The sequence below is a fragment of the Cololabis saira genome, chromosome 8, assembly GCF_033807715.1.
Source record: "Cololabis saira isolate AMF1-May2022 chromosome 8, fColSai1.1, whole genome shotgun sequence".
In the NCBI taxonomy this organism is placed as follows: domain Eukaryota; kingdom Metazoa; phylum Chordata; class Actinopteri; order Beloniformes; family Belonidae; genus Cololabis; species Cololabis saira.
The window spans coordinates 14,694,722-14,707,410 of record NC_084594.1 but is presented as its reverse complement, the minus strand read 5'-3'; the positions used below and the strand labels follow the sequence as shown (position 1 = coordinate 14,707,410).

At 36.9% G+C, this 12,689-nt stretch overlaps 2 protein-coding genes across 2 annotated transcripts; both read left to right on the top strand.

Moving 5' to 3' along the window:
- The first annotated feature begins 2,818 nt into the window (after window positions 1-2,818).
- Window positions 2,819-5,021, top strand: LOC133449302 (adenosine receptor A1). Its single transcript, XM_061728442.1, has 2 exons — window positions 2,819-3,364; window positions 4,115-5,021. The coding sequence occupies exons 1-2, from the start codon at window positions 3,012-3,014 to the stop codon at window positions 4,749-4,751; spliced, it is 990 nt and encodes a 329-aa protein (XP_061584426.1). The 5' UTR covers window positions 2,819-3,011; the 3' UTR covers window positions 4,752-5,021.
- A 4,072-nt stretch (window positions 5,022-9,093) lies between these two features.
- On the top strand, window positions 9,094-11,997 carry rplp2 (ribosomal protein, large P2). Its single transcript, XM_061728441.1, has 5 exons — window positions 9,094-9,175; window positions 10,644-10,767; window positions 11,230-11,278; window positions 11,479-11,580; window positions 11,868-11,997. Exons 2-5 carry the CDS (start codon window positions 10,645-10,647, stop codon window positions 11,942-11,944), a joined length of 351 nt encoding a protein of 116 aa, XP_061584425.1. The 5' UTR covers window positions 9,094-9,175; window position 10,644; the 3' UTR covers window positions 11,945-11,997.
- The last annotated feature ends 692 nt before the right edge of the window (window positions 11,998-12,689 follow it).

Genomic DNA, 12,689 nt, shown 5'->3' with positions numbered 1-12,689 from the left:
ATATTCTCCAACAGTGTCTATTAAATTTGTTTTTCAACACTAGGCTGCTACTAAAGTGCTTGTGTGCATTTCTAAGCTCTGAAAAGATCATTGTGGATAAACTGACTAGGGAAAACCTCTTGTGTTGCATGCCACTGAATGTTGTGTGTTGGTGGCTGAATCCTGCTACAATGACATAATTGAGTTTACCAATGAGACATCTGGCTGTAATGTTGTCTGTAGTGTGCACTTTCATATTGTGGATCTGATTCTGGGTCAAACCTACATGATGTTGAGATTGCAAGGTCATTTATATGAAATGTTGAAGATAGGCACTGATAACTTGTTTATATTCAAAATGTGTGTGTGTGACTGACAACACCAGGTTTGTAGGGTCATATCCCATCAGCTCTACATTGGCAACCCTCCTGGAACCTGACCAATCAGTAAACACTCAAGCAAAATTGGCTCTTTTTCAAGTACAACCTCTCCTTTTGTCTTTGTCATTCTGTAATTAGTGCTGTCAAGTGATTTAAAAAAATGGAGCGAATTCAGATCCGTAATTAATTAATGTAATTCAACGTTTTTTTTTTAATCTCACCTATAAATTGCTGAGAAAAGCCCTCAACTTGAGGTGTTTTCCTTTAAATTCATTACATTATTATGGCAAATCAAAAGATTTATATATAACAAAAAGAGTGGCTTTATAAAGTATTTTTTTTTAACAGACTTGACCAGATGCAGTCCTAGCCATTTACATCCATTTGGCAAGATCATTCGCCATCCTCTCTTTTGCAGACGTGTGAATGCGCGCGGTCCTCTCCTCGAGTCTAGTTTGGAGAAGAGCATTGCTGTGGCTTGATACGTTGCTAACATTGTTGCTGCAAACATTATCCGTGGCTGCGCTCACAACCGGGTGCTTTGCTAAACTTGAGCTAATTCGTTGGTGAGCAAATTCCTTTCCACAAAGAACACATATCACTCTACCTTTATCAAAGGTGCCGTTGGGGCATTTTAGAAATGTAAATTCCCCATTCACTGGAACGACAACTTTCACATGCTCCTCCATTTTCACTTCTCCCCTCTGCTACTCACCGTTCCTCCCCATGCCTGTCCAGCTACAATGGCAGCCTACTAGCTTAGCTAAACACGCCCAAACACAGTGACAGCCAATCAATGTCCACTTTCAAGTGGGACTGACCATTGCTTTCCAACCCACAAAAAGCCCACCGCATGACCGCACAAACACAAATTTCACAATAAGGCAACTTGCAAACAGAAAAAATAAAGTTAGAGATCAAAAAATAGATTATGCAATTAACAAACATAATGTGGTAAATATGCCTGGAATTGTAATTAATGTGCTAATTTGACACCCCTATCTGTAATATCTACCGGTTTATACTGGGTACAGCGATATTCTGGGGATGCAAGAGATTAAAATTAGATGGATGAAAATGAGTACATGGCAACTTTTTATGTAATAAATGGAGAAATCGTTTATTATATGGTGATTGTGTGAAAACGTTGTCCCAAGAGATTTTAGACAAATTTTGGACAAAAAAGGGACCATCTTTTCCTCAGGTGCATTCTAATGGGAAAAACATGTGCCTTTAAGGGACAAGTACACACTCTTAAAATAGGTATGTTTATTAATAAACCAACATCAGGAGCTGAAGGGGGAGCAGAGCATCAGCTCCATCCCCAAGAGGGCCCGGCAACGGATGTGCTTCCTGCAGCTGATGATGGTCTGGCCCAAGAGCTGCTGCTGCAGTTCTAGACTGTAGTCACTGAATCTGTCCTGCCCACCTCCATTACTGTGTGGTTCTGAGGTGCCACCAAGCAGGACAAAACCAAACTGCAGCTCACTGGGAAGAAGGCTGAGCACATCGTCTGGGCCCCCCGTCCGCCTATCCACTTGTACCCTGTACCCCTTGGGAAGATCAACGAGGGCAGGGAACGTCAGAAAGAACCCTCCTCACCTCGCACACGGTCTGTTTGAGCTGCTCCCGTCTGGCAGGTGCGTCAGAGCCCACAAGACCAACACAAGCAGGCACAGGAGCAGTTTCTTCCCTTCACCAGTCACCCGACTTTTGCATTAAGATTTTCTTCTTTTTCATATTTGTTTGTTTTTTTTGTTTGATTTAATCAGATATTTATTACAATTTTTTGGAGAGACAACTGCCAGCAAAGCATTTTTGTATGTGTCTACGTACTTTACAAATAAAGCAGGTCATTTGAGCATGTACACATTGTTTCCCAGAATGTAATTTCTGCATGTAATAATTCTCTAACACTGTTATTTTGAAAGGCATATCAACGCTGGAAACGCATACCAACTCTATGATGTGTTTTTCTTTAGTCCTATATTTAGTAAACGCCTTCACTTACGGACAACCAAACGTGGTTTTGAATTGGAAACTATCCAACTCTTAATCATTTTTGTTAACAATCTGTTTCTCTGCTGCAAACTATATAATAATGAAACAATTTATCTGACTGTGGCATTAATCTTAACATCTCTTCTTGCAGACAATGACAGGAATAGCTTGATGATAAATTCAAATGAGTCCTAATGCATATCCATTCTCACAGACAAAACACATCCTGCCAGCGATTACAAAGCACATTTCTTCCAAAGAAATCTGCACACACACGCACACATGTACAGTACACACTTTATGTAAGCAAAGCTATGCTGCAGAGTGCTGCGGACAACAAAGTCCCTCCCCTTGTTTTTATGACTCTTGTGTAGAGGCTGGTGAAGGAATAAGAGGAAGTGAGAGAGTGTAGAAGAGCGCTGGTACCATAGAGATTCAGTTTCATGCTGAGGATTAATAGTTCAGTGCACCGTTATTAGTACTCGCTGAGCAAATGTGGCAAGGAAAAATGTAAACTTTTCTTAGCCAGACTACATGTTTGCTAGAAAATGATTTGAAAAAAATGTAAAACATGTGTGGAGAGATTTAACAGCTTATTTAAATTCTTTATTCTCTGACTGAAGGTAAATTAGGTTTGTGAAGAGGAAAAAAATGTCCTCTCAGAGTATCAAGCCACGAGAGCATGTGGACTTGATATACATCTCCATTGAGACAGCCATTGCCGTTGCGTCCATCCTGGGGAATGTATTGGTCGTGGTGGTGGTGTGTGTGAATCGGGCTCTCCGGAACACCACCTTCAGCTTCATTGTGTCTCTGGCTGTGGCTGACATCGCTGTAGGAGTTTTGGTCATCCCCCTGGCTATCATTATAAGTTTGGGATTTATCACTCAGTTCTACACCTGCCTCATCCTCTCCTGCCTGCTGCTCATCATCACCCAGAGCTCCATCCTTTCCCTGCTGGCTATAGCCATCGACAGATATCTGCGAGTCAAGATTCCCACCAGGTGAGGAACTGCTGCGTATATGTACACTGTCAGTGGTCTAAAAAGTTTAATTTGATTTTGTCTGAATATAAACAAATGTCATTTGCTTGGTCAAAATGTTGGTAGATTATATTGTAAGCATTGTGTTCAGAAAAAAATTTAAACTATATTAATATTGGAGTTTAAATATGAAATATTAAAAATACAAACAATAGAAAAGTTAATTTCTGCACACTTTTATATTGTATGTGAATGCCTGTTCCAGCCCATTACAGCTTTTTAAATATAAACTATTATTCAAATGAAGAAATAAATAGTAAAACCTTTTAGTCTTCTGACAATATTACTTAGCACAAACATTTCAGGTAGCTGTACTGGTAATTTGTATTTAACTCTAAGCATCAATGTGGTAAATTAATGTTTTAATCCAGGAGACTTGGTGAAGAGCAGGAGGCAGTAGCATCATATATCACTTCTTGGTTTCTTGCAAATCAGTAGGCTGGACACTAAAACCTTTTAAGCAAATTAAAATCTTCCTGTCTTTCTAAATTAACGATAAAAGCATGGAGTCTCAGGAAGCTGGACTGCACCCAACCTTCTGTTTGTTCAATCAGTTGGCTCTTGATGTCAAAAGTTGCCAATTGAGAAAAATATTTCTGAGATAAAACAAAGGTTGGCATTGATTCAAAGAAATGCCAATATTACTCTCGTGTCTGAGTGCTTTAAGCATTGTTGAAAACCTAACATTTCTTTTCCAATTATGCTGCCCAGGTACAGCATCATCGTAACCCAAGGGAGAGCATACGTAGCAGTTTGCCTGTGTTGGATCCTCTCCTACCTGAGTGGATTGGTTCCATTGATTGGCTGGAATAACCGCGATGCCCTTGGAAACATCAGCAGTTCCAGCAAAATAGTCTGTGAGTTCACTGCTGTTATAAGAATGGACTATATGGTATACTTTAACTTCTTCGGATGGGTGGTGGTGCCATTAACCTTAATGATTGCGCTGTACGGGGAGATCTTCAGAGTGATCCGGCAGCAGCTGAACCGCCGTGCGGAGGCCACTTGTGATCGAGACAGGTATTACCGGAAGGAGCTGAAGCTGGCCAAGTCGTTGGCCTTGGTGGTCTTTCTTTTTCTTGTGTGCTGGCTGCCAATACACATCATGAACTGCATCTCCCTCTTCTGCCCAAAGTGTCACATACCAAAGTTTGCCCTGTATTTCGGGATTTTCATGTCCCATGTGAACTCGGCCCTCAACCCTATGGTTTTTGCATTCAGAATAAAGCAGTTTCGTCTCACGCTGGTCCGAATCCTTCACCGCTGCATGTTTTGTAAACGGGAGCATCCAACGCCATGCCCCACAAGCACTCCAGCCATCACCGAGAAAGAGGATATACACCTGTAGCGAGAACAATTTGCGGGTTTGTCACTTCCAGTGGAAAAGTATTGAGGACAATGATGGAATTACATGGACCATAGAAGACTGAGCCATTAAAAGAGACAGTAATTCACTTCAATGAGTCAGAGGAAACATTGATTTCTGAACCCCTTTTCGTTTGTAACTTTGGATCAAATGAAAAAAAATAAAATTCCCATCTGTCTATTGTTTTCACTTCATGCTTTGTAAATTTATAACCGGGGCAAAATTTTCTGTAGAAAAAAAACGAGCTCTCCAATGAAGGTGACACTTCCTAACAGTATTTGAGTTGATGGAAGTAAATAAATGATGACATCCTATGCACGTATCATGTTTAAAATTCACACCATCTACATTGCAGGCACTTAAATGTTTTGATATTGTGACATTAGTGCAATTGTGGGTAAAGAAAACGTATGTGCATATCAAAAATTAAAGTGTTAAATTATTTTGAAAACAATTTACCATACTTGAAATTACTCAAAGAATAAATAAAACCATGAAATCTGACATTATGGGAGCAGATATGTATATCATATTGCATAAGGCAATCAGCCCCTGCAGGAGTAAATATGTGTAAAGCTGACAGCTCTGTGGTGTCATGAACTTGATTCAGCCTTGCAAGTACAAAACAAAAACAAGCAAACAAACAAACTGATATTTAAAAGTTTTTGGTATCAAATGTACCATTTGTTCTTAGAGATTCACAACTGAAACTCAATATATTATTGATCACTAGGCCAATTTAATTATTCAGCATATTGCGCAAAATGAAATAGAGACTTGGTGGTGGTGCTTCGAGAACAGTTATAATGATTAGTCATGATGATGAATGCTTTGGGACAATGTCTGCGTCTGTGCAAATACCATGAAAGTCCGATATTTGTGATGCAGCAAAGTGGTGGACTCATCAATATTAAAATTAGATTTATTGCAAAATTAGATTTATTGCAAAAATGCTCCTGTTCTCAATGCTTGGGTGGTCTCCTTAATAATATCACAGAGATCAGAACGACAGGATTTGTGTGCAATCTGTGACACGGAAAATGCTCAGTGTATGTAGAGAGGAGAGTTGCTGAGCTAAATGTACGAAAATTCTGGCAAGATCTTTTCACTTCAGTTCCAAGTCTTCATCACTGGATGAAGGGATCTCTTAAGCTAATTCAACTGGTTGCAGCTATATTTCAAAAGCTGTGCCAGAGAGGAGAGCCTGCAAAGCATTTGAGTAAATTACCCACAGGCCATTATACTGAATTGATTTATTCCAACTCTGCCCATAAAGCTCCTGCATCAGCTCTGCTTTGTCATCACTTTGATTTCTGCTTTATTTCAGTCTTGGCTTTTAAAACAGATGTTAGTCCAGGACAGATCAGGCACCTTCAAATTATTTGTCTTGACAAAATAGCATTTTTTGTGTATTGTAAATACTTAGTGAGTTCAATGTAGTTTTTTTTTCTTTGATTCATGTACATTATAACGCCACCCTTCCACTCTGCCTTTGTCTGTCTCTCAATCACCGACACATTAATACCTATATTGCCATCTGTCTCTTTCATCCTTGCAGAGGGATTTGAAACTGCTGAGTGTGGGTTAATCCCCAGCCCTTATCTTACTGAAGTAGGTACCGCACAATCAACTTGACATTTTCGGCTTTCGCGTCCTGTGTTTCTGTTTTGTGGCCTAACAAATGCTGAAGGTATCGATGCCTGTTCCAAGTGAGGAGAGAAACGGACAAGAGTTTTGATTTTGTGTACATTTCTTGTTTTTATCTTCTCTAAAAGGCTAATCTTCTTCAAGGTAAGGCTATTAATAATCATGGTCAGACAAAGCTTTTATAAGCCAATAAACAAAAACTGTCTCTGCTTTTTTTAAACACCATCACGTCTTTTTTTTGTTTGTTGTTTTTTCTACATGTTCAGGATCCAGGGAGACACTTAAATCATAATAAAATGACCGACACTGATGGAATTAATGGCGGTCAAGACCTGGAGGCTCCGGAGGAAGATCTGGAAGATGAACACCAAATGCTGCTGCACTTCAGCAAACATGGAGAAGCTCGTCGTTTGCTACCTTGGGGGCAGTGGACCTTCAAAGAAAAGGCTAATTATTACATGGACCGCATCTTCCTTTGGTTTTTGGTCCTCTTCTTAATAGCCCTGATGGCTGAATGTTGCTATAAAATGTGGTATGTGTCAAATGTGAATAAGATCGCAGAGTTTGTAGTTGAATCAGTGGTTTTTGTCATCAACTGGCTCTTCACACAGGACAGCCACGAAGAGCTGGCTGAATTGTAAGATGTGAAGAAAGGCTGATCACTTGTCTGTGTTGTTACTTTTTTCTGTTATCTATGTTGATTAAGTAAACTTGGTAAAGCAAATAGTCAGCTGGGAAACACTTGTAATTGTATCTTAACATACAGTTTTGCAGAGCCTCTGTTCTGACTGCAAATGGAAATAAAATGTATGTTTAGCTAACTGTCTCACTGCACTGTCAGCACACACACAAACACACAAAACATATTGAAGCAGAGAAATATACAGGACTGTCTCAGAAAATTAGAATATTGTGATAAAGTTCTTTATTTTCTGTAATGCAATTAAAAAAACAAAAATGTCATACGTTCTGGATTCATTACAAATCAACTGAAATATTGCAAGCCTTTTATTATTTTAATATTGCTGATTATGGCTTACAGTTTAAGATTAAGATTCCCAGAATATTCAAATTTTTTGAGATGGGTTATTTGAGTTTTCTTAAGCTGTAAACCATGATCAGCAATATTAAAATAATAAAAGGCTTGCAATATTTCAGTTTATTTGTAATTAATCCAGAATGTATGACATTTTTGTTTTTGTAATTGCATTACAGAAAATCACAATATTCTAATTTTCTGAGACAGTCCTGTATATTTACTTTTTTGATGGTTGAATTTAATTGGAGCAACATGATTCAAAGAAATAAGTACGGGGGGGGGGGGGGGGGGGGAAATAAATAAAGTAAAACTTGACATTGTCCTTTGAAAGACAATATTTCATTTAACTGAGAAAAATAATTCTCAACTTTATTTTAAACTTAATAATACTTGTTAGGGATAGAAAGAGCTTGAAAATTCTAGTGCCCTGCTAAACCAGCTGTGTACACGATAATAATAATTAAAATATGACGAGAGAGAGAGCAGAAGCGTTTGAACATTCAAAATCCAATATCAGATAAGAATAGAAAATTTTGTTCTACGTACTTGTTATTCTGGCTGTTTTTAAAGAAGTTATGTAGTTCCTCAAAAACCAGTCCCCCATCTCAACTTTGGCAATGTTTTGTTGGGATCATATTAATAAAAATAATAAAAACAAAGGTTAATCAGGTTTTATGTATTGATTTTGTAGTATTCTACCGTAAATTGTGGTTTAAATTATTTACAGTGTCCCACCGTTTGTTTGTTCATAAATGACTCGTTGCAAAGATAAACTACAGCTATGTGTCTTGAAAAACTTAATTTTACGAATCAAAAGTTGATAGTTTCCTGTGTGATTATATTCCATACTTCAATATATTTTGAGATTTACAGATATTTCGAGACTATAACATGAAATTAATGATGTAAGTTCTTTCAAAAACAAACATGATAAATTTAAAAACAGTAACAACTCAGCCGTATATCATTTTTATTAGAACACGTCTTTAGAGTACAAATAATTTAGAGTTAAAAACTAAAAATGTGGGGTTAAAAATGGTAAAATATCTATGTCAGTAAATGCAGGGGTAAAATATGATTTAAGTGTTATAACTCCTACTAGTACTACTACTACTACTACTACTAATAATAATAATAATAATAATAATAATAATAATAATAATACAAATTATTATAATAATAATAATTATTATTATTATTAGGCAAGGCAAGTTTATTTATATAGCACAATTCAACACAAGGTAATTCAAAGTGCTTTACATCAACATTAAAAGCCAAGACACAATTAAACAGTACAGAAAATAAAAAATAACATGAAATAAGATTATGAGAAAAGAAGGTAAAATAATAAAAAGCACATGTTGCTGAAAACTAAGGACAGTAGAGTACCGCAGGTACACATCTCATTCGCAGTTTTCAGAAAGTATTTAATTTAAGAGTACGCTTAAATAACAAATAAATGAAATAAAATGATAAGAAAAGAGGTAAAATAATAATAATAATAATTATTATTATATATATATATATATATATATATATATATATATATATATATATATATATATAATTATGATTTTTATTTGAAATATGACGTAATATTCTGCCCCCAAATCGACCAATGAAATCGGTCCAGCCCTTTCTTACAGCTTCCGGCTCCCTGCTCCATCCTCTTCCGGATTCCCTAGCGTGACCGACGTTTCGTGTCTATTTAGACTTAAAAGTAAGCCATAATGTACTCATTTTAAACGGTGTTGTCTACTGATTTGTGACAGATTGTGTTTTTAACATGCCAAATACTCTAAGCAAATGTATTTTTGCGCATTGTTACGCATCAAAAAATGGTGAATCGTCACAAACGCTGGACGCCATGCGTGTGTCACGCGTTCTCACGCTGTGACTTATGTTGCTATATTGGGTTTCGTTGTAATATAATGAACATGAAAAAAGGGGGTTCTTGTTTCCGTGTAGTGGTTATTTTCCCCGTTAAAAGAGACGAACAAAAGCTTGTTCCTAATCTAACAAACAGGCTTTACTCACTCAGTCAGCGGGAAATGTCCCCAGCTGAATCTGCGTTGATCCTAGGTTAAACCTGATTTATGGTTCCGCGTTACACCAACGCAGAGCCTACGGCGTAGGTTACGCGGCGACGCACACCGTACGTAGCTCGTCGCCGCGTACCTTTACGGCGTAGCGTCTGCGTCGATTTAACGCGGAACCATAATTCAGGCTTTACTCTGAAGTAATGCTGGGTTGTGGACGGAGTCCTGCGTGTTTTTAAGCCTTTTGACTCACCTTGTGGTTTTGTGTGATTATAGACATAAATAACTTTGTAAGGTGCCAAAGGCAGCGGGTTATAGCTGAGTGGCACTTTTACACTTAATAGTGCATTCATTGTGCTTGCCACAAAACTATTAAAACCGTGTTAAATCGTACGAAATAAAAGACAAAAATTAGATTAATTTATGCTAATAATAGATTAATTTTAAATTAATTTATTTTTATTGAGTAACAAAAGTGTCTTTGCTCCAAGTTGATTTCTCTTTTTAGACACCAGTTTCCCCGCCTTAGAAAAAAACTCTTTCACAGGGTACAGATGAAGATGGTGAGCATAACAATTTCAGTACAAGTTGAAAAGGGGGTGGATATGTTTTTCTAGTTATTTCTCTAATATTGTAACGTGTCTTGGAGCGATCCATGAAATCAGTGGGACAAGGTGAGGGCAAGCAAAAATCTAACAGCAACAGCAAAACTCCATCCATCAAATCCGCAACATGTCGAGTTCCTTTTATAAACACAATTTGGCATGTCACATCCAAATGACATACTCGTCACATTATTATTATTTTTTTCTAATAGCAATACAGGGTTTCAATAGTCTGATATAAGCCATATTAAATGACCCAATAGTAAAATAATAAGCTCCAAGCCAGCAAGTAAATTGATCTATTTTTCCACCAATAACTTTTTTTTTTTTATTCGCTAATATAATAATTACATTTATTTATTTTTATTTAATTTTTAACTATTAATGTGAAAGTGGGACATATAACTGATGGTGAAAGCGTTCGTTGAAAGCCTTACAAGTTCAACCAAATTTTAAAGTATGAAAGAGCTTGAGATATTTTGTATATATATATATTTTAATGGATATTTTCACACGGATTGCTTACTTATTGTGTCCACTGCAGAATGCGTTACGTGGCCGCTTACCTCCTCGCTGCTCTCGGTGGAAACACCAGCCCCGGTGCAAAGGACATCAAAGACATCTTGGGTAGTGTGGGGATTGAGGCCGATGACGAACGCTTAAATAAGGTGTGGTATTGACTGGTAGTTTATTGTAATATACAGGACTGTCTCAGAAAATTTGAATATTGTGATTTTCTGTAATGCAATTACAAAAATGTCATCCATTCTGGATTCATTACAAATCAACTGAAATATTGCGAGCCTTTTATTATTTTAATATTGCTGATCATGGCTTACAGTTTAAGAAAACTCAAATATCCTATCTCAAAGAATTAGAATATTCTGGGAATCTTAAACTGTAAGTCATAATCAGCAATATTAAAATAATAAAAGGCTTGCAATATTTCAGTTGATTTGTAATGAATCCAGAATGTATGACATTTTTGTTTTTTTTAAATTGCATTACAGAAAATAAAGAACTTTATCACAATATTCTAATTTTCTGAGACAGTCCTGTATATATTGGCGGGGGGGGGTAATGCACTTACCAGAAGATGTTATGTGATTTAACTGTTATTCTCCTTGCAGGTCATCAATGAACTGAATGGCAAAGACATCAATGAAGTCATGAACTCAGGTAGAGGCCATTCATTGAACTTATCTGTTGAATTTTAAGGCTGGGTTGAAACTATTGAATTCTTTTTCATGCCTATCAAAGCTTAATGAAATAGTTTTTTAATCTAATCTATTTAATCTATGCTATGCTTCTTGCATGATGCCAGCTCAAATTGTTTTACAGATGGTTGTTAAATGAAAATTGTATTTTTCTTTTTCCAGGCCTCTCCAAGTTGGCCTCTGTGCCAGCAGGTGGCGCTGTGGCAGCGCCTGCCGCTGGTGCTGGTGCTGGCGCTGCCGCAGCTGGGGCTGCACCTGCTGCCGGTGTGTATAGAACCTTTAATTTTGGTGAAAGTTGACATGGAAATATATGAAACATGGAAGTATACCTATGAAATTGTATTAACTAAACTAAAAGAAACTTAATTAATTGTAGTTTACTGCATTTATGTAAAAGTGCACTTTTGATACATTTTCTGTTGAATCAGTTGTACAGTCTTGAAAAAGTTAAAATAACAAGCTAAATGTTTTAAGCAAAAGCATGATAGGTCACAAATATTTTCATTGACTTCTTTACTAATTTTAAATGTTGTCTCTTATCTCATTTGTAGCGGAAGAGAAAAAGGAAGAGAAGAAAGAGGAATCTGAAGAGTCAGACGAAGATATGGGCTTTGGTCTCTTTGATTAATCTGCCTTCTCTGGGTTTAAAAAGCAATAAAAATGTAAAAGGTTTACACAGAACCATGTCTCTTTGTCCTTTAATTGGTGTAAAGCAGATCTTATTTAATTTACAACCATATTTGGGTAAATATTCCTGAAGTGCACTTATGTGTTTCAGAAGCGAAATGTCTGGAAGCTTGATGACGAAAGCTATTTTGTTCCATTCTTAGAATAGTTAAGACTGGGCATTCAGACATCATTGGGTAACTTAGACTCTGTATGCGGTCAGTCTGTCAATCCGACACCAAAACCACACAATGACTGTGCTGAAGAGGCAAACAATGGGCCAAATATGAGGAAAAGCCACCAAAAATGTTGACGTTATAGCCGTGTCATTTTGTTTGCTTATTGACTGGTGTCTTTTTGACAGTGATTTAACTCTTCTTTTTTTTTTTTTTTTTTTTTTTTTAAACTAAATTAAATTTTTTTTTCTTGGTTTTGTGTCTCTTCAAGGAAGTGAGATTTTTCACTGATACTTTGATAACACACAGAAACAACTGGTGTCTAGATGTCGAGAGAACTTGTGAGTCAGGTTTGGTAACTAAAGAAAAGCAGCTGGGAATGTGGTAGGCCAATTTTCTGAAAGGGGAAAATTCTATAACAATGTATCTGCAGTTCATATTATATATATATAAAATATTAAAAAAAAAGACTAGCTGCGTTCAATATCCTGCGGGGCAAGTAACCCACAAGGTTGCGCTTCTGCGTTCAGT